At 39.7% G+C, this 17721-nt stretch overlaps 1 protein-coding gene across 4 annotated transcripts in view; it reads left to right on the top strand.

Moving 5' to 3' along the window:
• The window catches only part of LOC109928285 (GDP-mannose 4,6 dehydratase-like), a 180481-nt gene that overhangs the window by 100530 nt on the left and 62230 nt on the right, over positions 1-17721 (top strand). For all 4 annotated transcript variants that reach the window (XM_048618489.1, XM_048618462.1, XM_048618479.1 and 1 more), the window contains exon 3: positions 17431-17527. In XM_048618489.1, coding sequence (XP_048474446.1) covers positions 17431-17527 — 97 coding nt within the window. The remainder of the gene's footprint in view (positions 1-17430; positions 17528-17721) is intronic.

The following is a 17721-nucleotide window of genomic DNA, read 5'->3' as shown; positions in this document are numbered from 1 at the left end:
AAGCTTTTCATCTTGTACTTATCAGAATCAGGACACAAAAAGCAGAGTTGAGGAAAGAGACACCATTGAATACAGAATGAGAAGAGGGTGCTGATTTGTTGGGCCATAATTGGCAGGGAGAGGCAGCAAGAAGTTAACCATCAATCTTAATTTCCATATCAGGCAGATAGATCCTGACTGGTCAAAGTTTAGCTGCCTCCATGATACTACGTTTGATAAAGATGTGTGCAGCTTCTGGCATGCGCAAATGCATCACATTGCAGGCCTGGCTGATGGTATTAAATTGGTTCTGGTGTAACTCGTAGTACAATCCAGAACATTTATTAAATGATTTCCAAAGTACAATTGCATTTAATGCTGGTTGGTGTTTTCAGAAGCTGGCAAACACAGGGTTGAGCATAAGCCTCATGCTGCCAGCTGCTAATGGTCAATGGGACATGTTATTTTATACAGTGTAGCAGATTGGCAATAAGGCCTACACACCTGGCATCGCGTGGGCACTGAAACTCATATACCACATTACACATTTGTGAGGGAGGCAAAGCGACTTTTTGGCTTGATAACAGCATCCTGTTAGTGGAGAAAACCACTCATGGATTTACTGCATGGTGGCAATGTGACACAGCTAGCTTTATCTGTTGTTCCAATTTTTGAGTCACCTTCCAGTGTAATGTCACATAGATTGGGCACCTCTCAGGGACAACAGTGGTGGATATAGGCCCTTTCCCGAGTTTTCAAGACATACAACCAGTCATGATTTGATCAGGGTATCCATTATCACACAGGATAGTTTTGATATGCTTACATAGTGAGTAGATGGCTGGAGTCCTATTCACTAGGTTTGCCAACAATCTTATAGCACATGAGACCGTAGGAATTCATGTTGTATTTTGACCGGTGAATATAGGCTTTTGATAGATAATAGTTAAGAACTTATTTGCTGACTTCTCAATTAATACATCGAGGAAGGAGATCTCATTTTATTGCTTCATTTCAGTGGTAAATTGAGTGTAGGGTGCAGTTTCTAAAGCTGTGTAAAGAAATTCTTTGATACAGCTGTGCATTTAAATATTGCAAACACATCGTCCACATTTCAGAAGTATGCAAGGGGAAGGAGGTTTGTTGTCTATGAGAGTGCGCTTTTCATCACCAAATATGTTAGCAAGAGCTAGGTCTAAAGGGGATCCCATGGCAATGCCATCTGCTTAGATGTACTCAGTATAATTGAAACAGAACTCACCATGAGTTGCTAAGTTCATGAGTTTGATGAATACACATTCAGACAGAGGTGGCACATTTAGATTTGCCATGGTATACTGTCACAATGTAGATGTCAGTGGTTTCTTTGAGTAGTATGTTGGAAAATAAACATGCAGTGTCAAAAAACTGCACGGACATGCTATTTTTCTAAATATGTAGCTCTTGTGTGATCCTCAAATGTGAAGGAATCCTTCACTGTGTATGTGGGAAACTTATTTAGAACTGGTTACATAGCTCACACAGCCATTTGCCTTATTCATATTGTGCAGTGTCAGTCATAAATGTAGGATGCAAGAGGGCATCAGTTCTGTGTGTTTAATTGGTTCAGTATTCACTGCCAAATCTTCTGTGGCTTTGTAACTGTTGTAAAGTTCTAGAATATTATCGTGAATATGTTGTCAAAATTTTTATCCTTCATTACTTAAACTGTAGTGCTTCTCCCAATCTATGTGAAACTCAAAATACAAACATGTGATACTTTTAATAAGCATTTATGTCAGACTGTAACTTCACTATTGTGTTACTGTTTATTGCTTTTACATTGTTATTAACATGTGGTAAACCCCTTTTCATGTTGTGGTGTCTGGAAATGCAATATTTTCCTTCTGCTGTATTGAGCAACGGATTGGCAAGGCTTCATGGTTTTTCTCTGTGCGTGTGGCATACACTTAAAAAGTTTGAGAACCCTTGGTTCAATCTCATGCAACTAAATCACGGTCAGTTGTAATACTTTTATTAATTGAAATTGGTAAATGGCAGACCATGTGTAAATAGCAGAATTAATGAGGTGTAACATGCTCTATTTAATCTCTGTAACCACTCAGCTGCGAAAATAAAGCTTTTGCTTACCATTTCAAAGCTAAAGAACAGGGGAAAAAACGTAAATCTGAGAGCCAAGTAAAGTGGCTCTCATCCCATCCAAAATAGCACTGTAAAATATTGAGATGACAATGCACCTTATTTGTGACTTATACTTTAACCGAGCTTTAACAAATGCTGAAAATTGCTTAGATTGATCCACAATGACTCTGCATCTCTTGAGTGCAAAATAGATATGGATGAGGAATGCTACATGAAGAGTCTTTGTAATATAAACAACCCAAAACATGATCATTTGAGTGTAAAGCAGTGGAAGAAATGGGTTTGTCACGTATATTAGGTGTGGAAGAGAAAAAGGCCAAGAGACCAAACTAGCCATGGTAGGGTGAATATGAGGAGCCAGCTTGGGAACTACAAAATGTGTCAGACAAAATATTAAAGCTGGCTGATCAACAGCAGATGAAATTTAATATGCCCAAGTGCAAAACTGTGCACAAAGGAAGAAAAATGGACAAACCCTGTGAATGGTGTTTAAATAACTAAGGATGAAGTTGAAAGGGAAAAAAGACCTTACAGTAGACTCAGCAACAACATAAATTTATATGTGCCTTTAATGTAGAAAAGTGAGACAAGAGGGAAATCCCAGAGTTGAGGTGAGAATGACTGCCCATGACATCAAAACATCATTTGGCTCAAGAATAGCATCAGAGAATCCTGGTCAAATTGAAGTTAGTGAGAATTAGTGTGAAACTCTCCACTGTCTGGAATCATTCTAATCATGAATGAAGTCTGTTGTAGTTGTTGGAAGTCATAGAAACATTGAAAATAGAAGCAGGAGTAAGCCATTCGCCCCTTTGAGCCCTGCTCCACCATTCATTATGATCATGGCTAATCAACCATCTTAATAGTTTATTCCTACTGCCTTTTTCCCATATTCTTTGATCCACTTAGACCCAAGTGCTATATCCAAATCCTTCTTGAAATCATACAACGTTTTGGCCTCGACAGATTTCCATGGTAGCAAGTTCCACAGGCTCACCGCTCTCTGGGTAAAAAAGTTTCTCCTCATTACAGTCTGAAATGATTTACCCCATATCCTGTGACCCCTCGCTCTGCACTGTCCTGCCATTGGGAACATCCTCCCTGCATCTACCTGTCTAATCCTGTTAGCATTTTATAGGTTGCTGTGAGACCCCTCTCATTCTTCCGAACTCCAGCAAATATAATTCTAACTGATTTAACCTCTCCTCACATGTAAGTCCTGCCATTCTAGGAATCAGTTAGTAAAATGTTGTTGCACTCCTTCTATTGCAAGAACACCCTTTGTCAGATAAGGAGACCAAAACTGCGCACACTGTTCTGGTTGTGGCCTCAACATTGCCATGTCTAATTGCAGCAAGACATCCTTGTTCCTGTCCTCAAATCCTCTTGCTATGAGGGCCAACATACTATTTGCCTCCTTGACCACCTGCTGCACTTGCATGTTTACCTTCAGTGACAAAGATACCCAGGTCTCATTACACAGTCCCTTCTCAATTCATAGCCATTCAGATAATAATCTGCCTTTTTTTGCTCTCAAAGTGGATAACCTCATGTTTATTCACATCATACTGCATCTGCCATGCATTTTTCCACCCACTCAGCTTGTCCAAATCACACTGCAGCATCTCGGCATCTTCTCACAGCTCATTCTTCCACCCAGCTGTGTCATCTGCAAATTTAGAGATATTATGTTTAGTCCGGTCATGTAAATCATTAATATATGTTGCGGTCCTAGTTGGGGTCCTAGTGCTGATTCCTGCAATACCCACTAGTCACTGCCTACCATTCCAAAAAATGCCCGTTTGTTCCTACTCTTTGTTTTCTGTCTGCCAACCAGTTTTCTATTCATTTCAATATACTACCCCCAATCTCATATGCTTTAATTTTATATGATAGTCTCTTATGTAGGATTTTGTCAAAAACCTTCTGAAAGTTCAAATGAACCACATTCACTGACTCCCCCTCAACAATTCTACAAGTCACATGCTCAAAGAATTCCAGTAGGTTTGTCCAGCATGATTTCCCTTTCATAAATCCACGCTGACTCTGTCCACTCCTGCCACTGTTTTCTAAAGGCTCAACTATTAAATCTTTTATAATGAACTGTAGCAATTTTCCAACTGCGAAAATCAGGTTGACTGATGTATCATCCTGGTTTTCCCTCTGTCTCCCTTTTTAGTTAGAGGAGTTACATTAGCTATCCTCTAACCTGTAGGAACTGTTCCAAAGTCCATAGAATCTTGGAAGATGACCAACAATGCATCCACTATTTCTAGAGCCACTTCCTTAAGTACTCTGGGATGTAGATAATCAGGCCCTGAGGATTTATTTGTCTTCAATCCCATCAAATTCCTTAACACTGTTTCCCTATTAATATCAGTTTCCTTTAGTTCTTCTCTCCCATTAAACCCTGTTTCCCCAACATTTCTGGCATTTATTTGCGTCTCCATAGTGAACACAGAACCAAAATAAGTATTTACTTGGTCAGCCATTTCTTTGTTCCTCATTATAAATTCCCCACTTTCTGACTAGAAGGGATCTACATTTGTCTTCACCAATCTTTTTCTCTTCATGTACCTGTTAAACCTTTTATAGTCCCTTTTTATGTTCCCCACAGCTTACTCTCATACTCTATTTTCCCTTTCTGTATCAATCCCTTTGTATTCCTTTCCTGAATTTTAAAGTACTCCCACTCCTCAGGTCTTTTGTTTCTTTCTGGCCAATTTGTGCTTTGGATCTAATACTATCTCTAACTTGCCTTTCTAAGTCCTCATCTGACCACCCTTCCCGTTTTACCTTTGCACCAGACAGGAGTGAACAATTTTTGCAGTTCACCCATGTGTTGTTTCAATGTTTGCCTTTGTCACTGTCATCCCTTGACATAATGACCCCAACCTATCATCGTCAACTCACGCCTCCTGCCATCATAATGTCCTCTATTTAGAGTCAGGATTTCAGCCTCAAAATAAACTACATCACTCCATCTTGATGAGGAACTCGATTATATTATGGTCACTCATCTTCCATGGGCCTCACGTAACTAGATTGCCAATTATACCTTTCTCATTACACAATACCCAGTCTAGATGCCCTGTTTTCTAGTTGGTTCCTTAATGTATTGGTCCAGAAAATCATCCCATATCCACTCCAGGAATTCCTTTTCTATGGTATTGCAACTAATTTGATTTTCCCAATCTATATGCAAATTAAAGTCACCTATAATTAGAGCTCTTCCATTATTGCATGTCTTTAATTTCGTGTTTAATGCAATTCTCAGCATCACTCCTCCACTAATGTTTTTGCCCCATAGTGTGTCTCAGCTCCACCCATGCAGGTCAATCATGTCAGTCCCAGAATATTGCTGCAGAAATTCCTCAGGCCAAATCATCCAAGCTTATTCCTCAATGATCTTCCCTCTATCATAAGGTCAGAAGGTGGGATATTTGCTGATGTTTGCACAGTGTTTTGTTCCATTCATAACCCCTCAGATAATAAAGCAGTTTGTGTCCACATGCAACAAGACATGGGCAACACTCAGGATTATTAATAGTGAGAATTAACATTTGCACTTTACAAATACCTGGCTGCCAGTAACCATCTCCATCAAATGAAAGTTTAATTACCTTTTCTTGACATTCACTATCATTACCACCACTGAATCTCCCATTGTCAGCATCCTGAAGGTTGCCATTGACCAGAAATTTAATTGGACAAACCACATAAGTACTGTGTCTACAAGACCGGGTTTCACACTATGTAATCTGCCTTAAATAATTCACCTCCTGACTCCCCAAAACATTTCCACCATCTGCAAGACACAAGAATGATGCAGTACTCCTTGCTAGACCAGACCAGGTAGGGATGGCAGTTTCCTTCCCCAAAGGGCATTAGTGAACCAGATGGGGTTTTCCTGACAACCTGCAATGGATTCATGGTCATCATTAGACTCCTAATTCCAGATATTTATTGAATTCAAATTCTACCAGCTGCTATGGTAGGATTTGAACCCACGTCCCCAGAACATTACCTTTGTCTCTGGATTAACAGTCCAGCAATAATACCACTAGGCTGTTGCCTCCCCTGCTTGCTCAAAGAGTATAACTTCAACAATGCTCAAGAAACTCAACACCAAGACAAAGCAGTCTGTTTGATAAGGAATACAACCACCACCTTAAACCTTTACTTCCTCCACCACCAGAGTGCGTAGCAGCATATGCAACATGTATGGCTGTTTTCTAAAGATCTTTAAATAATAACAAGATTGAATGTAAAGGATACATAGAGCATGGTTTTACATAGCCTGAAGTTGATGTGAGTTACATTTTGTGCAGTTGATAGGTTGAGGGGAACAATTTCATGGGGCTAGAAGTCAACACTTTATTTACTTTAACTGGGAGCATGTAACATCAGAAATTCAATAAAACACTGAATAGGATACCATGGACATGAACACTGTGAATCAGTGTGCAACAGTTAAGTGGGAGTCAAGTCAATGTCAGAAACCAAAGGAAGTAGACACAGAGGTATTTAATGCTCATTCAAACTTGAATGTAGTTTTAACAAACTGTCTGACTGTAGAAGAGCACTGGAGAGGTTGAGAGAAGAAGTTGGATAGCTACAACCAGATGTCATATGTGTATCTGTCAAAGTAGACACCTGTTTGCAGATAAATCATTAAAGAGCAATATGAGGTAGGACAGGAGAGGGCAGTTCTAGTGGTGCCTCTCCGCTCCTGTAGAACATGACTACTTCACTGGATATCAACCCAATATTCAGAGACCAAGGGCTGAATTTGAGTTCTGGGAGAGATGAGCATTGTTGCAATAGATAGAGGGTTGAGAGGGTGCCTCAAGAGCAAGGTGCTCTCTGAAGATTTTGCAGTGTTTAAAAACAAAATGTGGCCACAGTTACTAGACCATCAACGTGGTGGGGTCCCACTTCACCGGATGGCCTGCAGCTGCAACCATGATGCTCCAGTAATTGGAGCTGCTGTGGGTTGGAAATTACGCGGGGTGTGGCGGGGGGGTGGTGGAGGTGTGGTTTAGCTGGTACCATTGGTTGTTCCCCTCCATCTGTGTGACAACTGTCAACCAGAGATAGCACATACTTTCTGGAAATTCTCAGTAAATTTCACATGTATGACATGTCCTCAATAGTGTTTTAATTGGCCTAATTGGCTACCTATTGCTCGTGGCCCCAGCCAGAAATAGCACCCCTCAAAATAGCCTGGAAGTAAGAGAATGCTGGCAGATTCACATACCAGTCATGGGATGAAATTGCAGAGACAGGCCTCTCTAAACCTAAGAAAATCATCAGTAGAAACTAGGATTGTAGAAGGCTATAAACTGGAAAAATTGAATGGGCAAAATTATTCCAGATGAGGAGTTCATAGAATGTTTCCAGGATAATTTCTTAGAACAGCACATTCTGGAGCAACCCAGACAGCAAGCTATACTAGTCATGTTATTGCTCAACAGGATATGATTAACTAATGACCTTATAGTGAAGGCACCCCGAGATGATAGCAATGCATTCACTTTGAGGGGAGAGAAGGGAGGGTCCAAGATTAGCACTTTAAGGCAATTATGAAGACATGAAAGCAGAGTTAGCTAAGATTAACTGGCAAACTAGGTTCAGTGAAAGAGCAATAAAGACAAGCGTTTTAGGAGATATTTTGTAAGACATAAAATGCACACATTCCAATGAAAAAGAAAAATTCCAAGGGAATTTATTTGAAAAAGTTTCCAAAGATGCATGATCCTCTGCTAGAAGAAAATGTCTTGTTAGCTAAACAATTTATGGTGTCAGACTTAGAGAAACAATAAATAATTGTGCTAAGATGAGTGGCAGATCAGAAGAGTAGACAGAATGTAAAAATCAAAAAATAACTATAAGATTAATGAGCAAAAATTAAGTACAAGAGATAGCTAGCTAGAAATATAAAAACATAATAAGAGTTTGTATTGCTATTTAAAAAAAGAAAAAAAATTGACAATGTGAATATTGATCTGTGGAAAGTGGGTCTGGGGAATTAATAATGGGAAATGATGGGATAGCAAATTAATTGAACAGGTATTTTATATTGGTCTTCAATTTAAAGGATACAAGTAACATCTCAAAAATAGCTGTAAATCAAGAAGTAGAAGGGAGAGAGAAACTCAAGAAAATCACAATCACAAGTGAAGTGGAGCTGAGGGCTGATAAGTGGCTGCGTCCTAATGGACTTCATCCTCGGGTCTTAAAATCAGCTAGTGAGATAGTTGATGCATTGGTTCTAATTTTTTAAAACACCTTAGTTTCAGGGAAAGTTCCATTAGTTTGGAAAATATTGAATAGGATTTATTTATTCAAACAGGGAGGGAGTCTGAAAGCAGGAATTATTCAAACAAGGAGAGACAGAAAACAGGAAACAACAGGCTAGTTAGCTTAACATGAAGACACTTAAATAAATGTAAGGGAATTGGGCAAAATCAACATGGTTGAAAGGGAAATCATATTTTACCAATTTATTGGAATTCTTTGAAGAAGTAACCAGTGTTGTGGATATAACTGATGGATATGCTGTACTTAGATTTTCAGAAGGCATTTGATAAGGTGCCGTATCAAATGTTATTGCGGAAAATAAAACAATCTCATGGTGTAGGGGTAACATTGGCATAGGTAGAAAATTGGCTAACCACCAGGAGACAAAGTAGGCATGTGTCAGTCATTTTTTGGTTGGCAAGATGAAAGAAATAGTTTGCCACAGGGTTCAGTGCTGTGGCATCAACTTTTTACAATTTACATAAATGGCTTGGATAATGGGACTGAAGGCAGGATTGCAAAATTTACTGACGACACAAAGATAGGTTTGAAAGTAAATCAGGAAGAGACATACGAAATTAGATAGGTTAAGTGAAGGGGAAAGAGCTGGCAAATGAAACCTAAAATTCTCCATATTTGGTGGATAGAATGAATAGAGAACCATATTATCTGAATGGTGAGAGATTGCACAGCTTTGAATTTCCTAAGGCATGAATCACAAAAGATTAGTATCTAGCTACAGCAAGTAATTAGTAAAGCTGATAGAATGTTAGTACTTGTTACAAGGGGAACTGAATGCAAACTGTAAAGTACAGTTCAAATATAGTTCAACTGTACAGGATATTAGTGAGACCACTCCTGAAGAACTGTGAGCAGTATTATTCTTATTTAAGGAAGGATGTAAATGTGTTGGAAACAGTTAAGCAAAGAAGGCTTACTAGACTCATCCCTGGAATAAGGGTTTTACCTAATGAGCAAAAATTGGACAGAGCAGGGTAAAGTTTAGAAGAGTATGAGATAGCATGATTGAAACGTATAAGATCCTGAGAGCCTTGAGATGGTGGATGTGAAGCGGATGTTTACCCTTCTGAAACAATGTAGAACTAAGGGTCACTGTTTAAAATAAGGGATCACCCAAGATAGAAATGAGAGACATTTTCTTCCAGCAGAGGTTCATGCATCTTTGGAACCCTTTTCAAAAGGTGGTGGAGACATTGTCTTTGAAAATTTTTAATTGGGAGATCAAAAAATTCTTGATAATCAAGGGGCTGAAAGATTATTGGAGTAGGTGGGAATTCAGAGTAATCAGGTCAGGCATGATCTTACCGAATGATGACCAGACTTGAGGGGCTGAGTGGCCTATTCCTGTTTCTCATTCATTTGTTCAGGATTTTACTGAGTGACATCTCACTTGTTCCAGTGGAAATGTCAGAGCAAGCCCATCCAGCTCCAGTGGCCTATCCTGCTGACATTTTAACTTTTCAAGGATCATTAATTACTTCAAGTTGAGGCCTTCCTCCTGAACTAAGTACGTTCAAGTAGCTAAAGGGGCTGCTGCTGCTGTTACTTGGTATCTTTGCATGTATTTTCATATGAGTCCCAATTTCAGTTTTGATTAATTATTCAAGGATTGTTGTTTTCACAAGTTCTTTGTTGTAATAGTGACTGTTTCCTAATTGCTTTCCTCATTTTTGCTTCTCTATAATTCTACCTGATCAAAATAATAAAGTAAGGTGCTTCAGGGAAAGACTTGACTAGTGTACTCTATATGAAAACCTTATAAAGATATACATAAGAACATAAGAACTAGGAGCAGGAGTAGGCCGTCCGGCGCCTCGAGCCCGCTCCGCCATTCAATAAGATCATGGCTGATCCTTTCGTGGACTCAGATCCACTTACCCGCGTTCTCACCGTATCCCTTAATTCCTTTATTGTTCAGAAAAATATCTACCTTATCTTTAAAAACGTTTACTGAAGTAGCGTCAACTACTTCACTGGGCAAGGAATTCTATAGATTAACAACCCTCTGGGTGAAGAAGTTCCTTCTCAATTCAATCCTAAATCTGCTCCCTGTAATCTTGAGGCTGTGCCCTCTTGTCCTAGCTTCACCTGCCAGTGGAAACATCCTCTCTACTTCTATCTTATCTATTCCCTCATAATTTTATATGTTTCTATAAGATCCCCCCTCAATCTTCTGAATTCCAATGAATATAATCCCAATCTACTCAGTCTCTCCTCATAAGCTAACCCCCTCAACTCCGGAATCAACCTAGTGAACCTCCTTTGCACCCCCTCCAGTGCCAGTACATCCTTTCTCAAGTAAGGAGACCAAAACTGCGCACGGTACTCCAGGTGTGGCCTCACCAGCACCTTGTACAGCTGCAACATAACCTCTCTGCTTTTAATCTCAATCCCTTTAGCAATGAAGGACAAAATTCCATTTGCCTTCCTAATTACTTGTTGTACCTGCAGACCTACCTTCTGTGATTCATGCACAAGGACACCCAGGTGCAACTTTTTACGATTCAAGTAATAATCCTTTTTACTGTTACTCCTACCAAAATGTATGACTTCACATTTATTTACATTGTATTCCATCTGCCAGACCTCTGCCCACTGACTCAATGTATCTATGTTCCTCTGCAAAGTTTCACAGTCCTCTGCACACTTTGCTCTGCCACTCATCTTAGTGTCATCTGCAAAGTTTGACACCCTACGCGTTGTCCCCAACTCCAAATCATCTATATAAATTGTAAATAATTGCGGTCCCAACACCGATCCCTGAGGCACACCACTAGTCACTGACTGCCAGCTAGAATAGCACTCATTTATCCCCACTCTTTGCTTCCTGTTAGTCAACCAATCCTCTATCCATGCTAATACTTTACCCTTAATGCCATGCATCCTTATCTAATGCAGTAGCCTCTTGTGCGGCACCTTGTCGAAGGCCTTTTGGAAATCTAGGTACACCACATCCACTGGGTCCACATTGTCCACCTTGCTCGTAATGTCTTCATAGAATTCCAAAAGATTTGTCAAGCATGACCTGCCCTTAATGAACCCATGCTGCGTCTGCCCAACAGGACAATTTCTATCAAGATGACTTGCTATTTCTTCCTTGATAATAGACTCAAGCATCTTCCCCACTACAGAGGTTAAGCTAACTGGTCTATAATTCCCCATCTTTTGTCTACTTCCCTTTTTAAACAGTGGCATCACATTTGCTGTTTTCCAATCTGCTGGGACTGCCCCAGAGTCCAGCGAATTTTGGAAAATTACTGCCAGTGCACCTGCTATTTCTCCCACCATCTCTTTTAGTACCCTGGGATGCATTCCAAACGGGCCAGGACACTTATAAATCCTTAGCTCCATTAGTTTGCCCAACACTACCTCTTCCGTAATAATGATTGTTTTCAGGTCCTCACCTACCTTCGTCTCTTTGTCAATTACTGGCATGTTATTAGTGTCCTCCACTGTGAAGACCGATACAAAATACCTGTTCAATTCCTCGGCCATTTCATCATATCCTATAACTAAATTCCCCTTCTCATCCTCTATAGGGCCAACGTTTACTTTAGCCACTCTTTTTCATTTTATATATTTATAGAAACTTTTGCTATCTGTCTTTATATTCTGTGCTAGTTTTTTCTCATGTTCTATCTTACTTTTCATTATAGCTCTTTTTGTGGCTTTCTGTTGACCTTTAAAGTTTTCCCAATCTTCTAGTTTCATGCTGTTTTTGTCCACTTTGTATGCCTTCTCTTTCAATTTGATAGCCTCCCTTATTTCTTTAGACACCCATGGCAGATTACCCCTTTTCTTACAGTCCTTCCTTTTCATTGGAATATACTTTTGCTGAGCACTTTGAAAAATTGCTTTGAAAATCCTCCACTGCTCGTCAACTGTCCCACCATAAAATCTTTGTTTCCTTTCTACTTTAGCCAAGTCCTCCCTCATTCTATTGTAGTTCCCCTTGTTCAAGCACAGGACCCTGGTATTGGATTTTATCTTCACACTCTCCATCTGTATTCTAAATTCAACCATACTGTGATCACTCCTTCCAAGAGGATCCCTAACTATGAGGTCATTAATTATTCCTGTCTCATTACACAGGACCAGATCTGGGATAGCTTGCTCCCTCATCGGTTCCATTACATACTGTGCAAGAAAACTATCACGGATACACTCAACGAACTCCTCCTCAAGGCTACCCTGACCGAGCTGGTTCGACCAATCTACATGTAGATTAAAATCCCCCATGATAATTGCCGTACCATTTTTACAGGCATTAGTTATTTCTTTGTTTATTGCCCGCCCCAATGTGATGTTATTATTTGGTGGCCTATAGACTACGCCTATCAGTGACTTTTTCCTCTTAGAATTTCTAATTTCCACCCAAATGGATTCAACCTCATTCTCCATAGAACCTATGTCATCTCTCAGCACCGCCCTGATGTCGTCCTTGAATATCAGAGCTACACCACCTCCCTTACCTTCCTGTCTGTCCTTCCGAACAGTCTGGTACCCTTGGATATTGGCTTCTTTCTGACCCTTAATGTATGCTACTCTCTGGAACACAACATTCTGAGCTCCTTTGTTTATACTTGCTTCTTCTCCATTTTCTTGTCAGTTTTGGCTGTAAATCTACTTCATCCCTGTTCTTCTCCTTAGTAGTTACCTCAACGTTCCTTTAAAATCTCGTTGGCCCAAAAATTGCATGTCATGGCATGTGCTGTGAGTCAGATAACTTCCTTGAGCTCTCAGTTCCAATAATTTTTCAGCCACAAGTTGGTGTAAGTGGGAATTGGTAATGACATGGTCATCTGAAATTTCAGACAAGCAGGAACCAGCACTGATTTAGCTAGTGAAACCTTAGATCAGAGAAAGTAATGGAGTGAAAGACTGAGAAAGAATTAGGTTGGATCAGAGTTAAGATGGTGTTAATTTCTCTTTCAGGTACTAATTTAAGAGGGAGAGAAAGGTAGTATTTAGGTAGAAAAAAAGACAGAAACAGAAGCAAGAAGAATGTTTCAAAAATCTCTCAACAATTTACTACCAATGGCAGTGAGACTCCTTAATTTCACCAACATGGACACCTAGCACTAAGGAGCAAGAATAGGCCATTCAGCACTTCGAACCTGCTCTACCAATCAATAAAATCATGGCTGATCTGTTTGTGGTCTCAGCTCCACCTTACAGTTTGCACCCATTAGCCCTTGGGACTTCCTTGTCTATCCAAAAACTATTTAATGCAGGTTTGAATAAATTTAAAGACCCAGCCTCCATTACCTTCTGAGGAAGAGAATTCTCTAATGAACTACTGGAAGGAAAAAAAGTTATCCTCATCTCTGCCTTAAAAGGAAGACCTCTTAATCTTTATCTATGTCTCCTAATTTTATCTTTTCTCACAAGAGGAAACATCCTCCTGGTATTCACCCCAACTGGTCCCCTGATGATCTGATATGCTTCAGTAAGATTGCCTCTCTCTTCTAAACTGCAGTAGGTAAAGGCCTAACTGGCTCAACTTTTCAAAATAAGATAAGACCAGCATTGAGTCAAGTGAATCTTCTCTGAACTGCTTCTGAAACAATTATATATCTTTCAAGTAACGAGACCAAAACTGTACACAATAACCTGGATGTGGTCCCATCAAGACCCTGAACAGCTGCAGTAAAACTTCCCTACTTTTATTTTATAATCCCCTTGTTGTAAATAACAGCATTCCATTTGTTTTCCTAATCACTTGCTGCATCTACATTCTAATTTTGTAATTCATGGACCAGGACACCCAGATCCCCTACACCACTGAGATCTACAATCTCTCAATTTAAATTTTTTATTCTTGCTGCCAAAATGGACAAGTTCACATTACCCAAGACCATCTACCAAATTTTTGCCCACTTACCTAACATGTCGATAGCTCTTTGCAGACTCTGTACCTCCTCTTGACAATTTACTATCCTACCTTAGTATCATTGACAAATTTAGCTACCATACACTCGGTCCCTTCCTCCAAATCATTAACCTAGATTGGAAATAGTTGAGGAGCCACCTCTGATCTCTGTGGCACTTCATTGGCTTAGTTTGCCAATCTAAAAAAGACCCAATCATATATATTTTCTGCTTCCTGTTAGCTAACCAATCCCAAATCCAGCAAATAGAATGGATGAACAAATACACCCATCTCTTTCCTGAGAGTTATCAAATATTTCTGTAATCATCTGCCACTGCAACTCTACTTGTCCTAATTTTTAACCTATTTTCCAGCTCACCTTAACCACATCTCCCTTAATATCCTCCTAATTACCTTAATTTAAGTTTAAAACACAAGTCATGGACCCTCACTTCTCCCTTCCTATTCTGACTATTTCCTTTTTGGGCCTCAAATATTGAGTTTCATGATAGGACCAGAAATTGCATTACTAATAAAATCTTTACAACATGAAATATTGGCTTTAAATAAGTGATGAGGTTCATTCCTATTTGCACCCCAATGGATTTTAGCATTAACAATAGCCAGTGTCATGAATTTAACCCACATTATTAGTCCAGCAATTTCTAACTATTGTTCCTATTTTTAACCATGTAACCAGTTCTATATGTGACTGTTTTGTCCCCCAAAGATTCCATTCTTCATAAAAGTGACAATTATTTTCATACTGATTTGCTCACCACTTAATTACACTCAGAATTATTTTGGAGGTGCAGATCAAATTTCTTCCTGTGTCACTTAGCTCTCCACATACCTCCACTATTTACCCTTTTCCTGCCTCCTCTGCCAGTCTTTTTTCAATGTAATTTGCTCCACTTTTTTTTAAAGTCACCATCCCACTGTTAATGTACTTAGAACACATCTTAGTATCTATCAAACTGAATAAATTTGTTTCAAAAAATTTTCCTAAATGGCTTGGTAAAGCTACTAATGTACAGTTTCTTTATTTGTCTCAAAAATAATGGAGCTGTTAGCAGTTTTAGGAACTTTTTCCGATGTAACCAAACTAGTAAAATTGGCAATTAAAACTTAATCTAAGTTTAAGCTTCTTTATCCTTTGATTCAGGAATACAAGTTGTCAGGACCCAGGAACCTGTTAAAGAAACATTGAAACTCCTTACAAACATTTAAACCCTTTATTATTTCATAATGCATACCCCTCCTCTAATAACAAATGCTTTCAGACTTGGGTTTATTTCCCTTCTTTTCTTGGATAAAAGACCAGTGGTGGAAATAAAATTTCCTAAGAACTATTCAGCATTCAAGCCATTGTAATCTTAGAAGTTCTAAGTCTCTCAACTGTGAGGCTGTTCTGTTTACATTATAGGGTAGTTTCCACAGCAGCTGGAACAACAGTAAAAACTGCACATGCAGAACAATTTAATTCTGACTGCTGTAATTTCCACCATGGCCAAGAATGATACCTACAAGATAGTAAACACAAGGCCAATTTAATTAATGGTGACCATTTCACAATGCCACTGCCTCCACTCAATGAAGATTATTTTTCTGGGCACTGCCCTGAGCAACCCAGGGGAGAATCTTCATAAGATAATCGAGGAAACTCTGTGAATGCTTTTGTTATATAGGACTGGACACTACACTGCTCCGCCAGTGAAATTGATGACAGGGAGGGGTCATATAATTCAATACAAGTTCTACTACCTGCTTCTGACTTGCCAAAAATTTTACAGTGAGCAGTGGGCTATTTGGTGGCCTGTTCTGCAGAAGGGCCTTAGACATGTCCACCTTTGTCTCCACTGAGGATTCCCCATTAGTGTGTCTGACCCATTTCCTGCAATTCTGCCCTCACCCCTTCCCTTCTCTCCAACAACAACAGCAGGGTCTTCTTTATCCTGATATCCCCACCAGCCCCTGCATCCAAAGTATCAAAGCCATCACTTTTGCCACCACCGGGCATATATTCCCCCTCCTCCCTTGTCAGCATTCCGCAAGGACTGTTCCTCTGGCACAACCTGGTCCGCTCCTTGTCCACTCCCAATACCTCCCTATATCCCCATGGCACCTTCCCATGCATTCACAGAAGGTGCAACACTTGCATGTTTATGTCCCACCTTCTCACCGTCCATTAGAATACTGTAGCGGGCCTAGGCATGGGATCAAGATGGTTTATTGAAATAGCAAGCAAATAGAAGGTCTGGGCCATTCCTATGGATAGAATGGAGGTGTTCTGCAAAGCAATTTGGTCTTCCCTCCTTCATCTGTCAACAACATAAATACTTCCATTTTCCAGTCCCTTTCAGCCCTGAGTGATATCAGACTATGAAACCTGTTTCTGTCTCTACAGTTAGTTTTACCCGATTTTTCTGTTTATACAAAAGTAGGAGAGTCTTGCTACAACTGTATAAGTACACCAAGAGTACTGTGTGTAATTTTGATCACCATACTTTGGGAGGGAGCAAGTTGCATTGGAAGAAAGTTCAGAGAAAGTTAACTGGTTTGATTGACCGAATTAGAGTTTTTTTTCTTCCCCTGAGGAAATATGAGCAGGTTGGAATTTGGAAGACATAGTCTTATTAAAACAAAAGATTCTGAGGACTCTGGGACAGGGTAGATGCTAACAGGCTGGTTCTTCTCATGGGGAAATCTATTAACTAGGGGACAGTTTCCAAATAAAAAATCTTCCATTTAAGATTGATGTAAGGAGGAATTTCATCTCTTAGAGGTCATCAGTATTTGTAATTCTCTTCCCCAACAAGCTATGTAGTCACTGAATATCTTCAAGGCTGAGCTGGACAAATTTTTGATCGATAAAGGAGTTTACGAATTAATGGAGGCAAGCAGGAAAATGGAGCTAAGGCCACAATCAGATCAGCCATGATTTTCTTCAATGGCAGAGCAGATTTGAGGGGTTGAATGGCCTCCTCTTCTTCTTGTTTCTTATGTTCTTATAATACATATGCATCAATATAATGAAAATGAAAAGGATGCCAACCCTTAATATGGATTGTTTTAACAAAATAGTCAGAACAGTGTTGTTATCTTTTTTCTAGATGGGAAGCTGAGGGTGAAAACGAAGTGGGAAGGTGCAAGGAAACAGGCCAAATCCACGTGAGGGTGGATCCCAAGTACTACAGGCCGACTGAAGTGGTAAGCATGTTTAAAAATTAACTAAAGAGTAGTCCAGAGATAGTAGGAACTGCCGATGCTGAAGAATCTGAAATAACAAGGTGTAGAGCTGGATGAACCCAGCAGGCCAAGCAGCATCAGAGGAGCAGGAAAGTTGACGTTTTAGGTCTAGACCCTTCAGAAATGGGGGAGGGGAAGGGGATTCTGAAATAAAT

The sequence above is a fragment of the Rhincodon typus genome, chromosome 2, assembly GCF_021869965.1.
Source record: "Rhincodon typus isolate 14 chromosome 2, sRhiTyp1.1, whole genome shotgun sequence".
Lineage (NCBI taxonomy): Eukaryota > Metazoa > Chordata > Chondrichthyes > Orectolobiformes > Rhincodontidae > Rhincodon > Rhincodon typus.
This window is presented reverse-complemented; position numbering and strand designations above follow the sequence as displayed.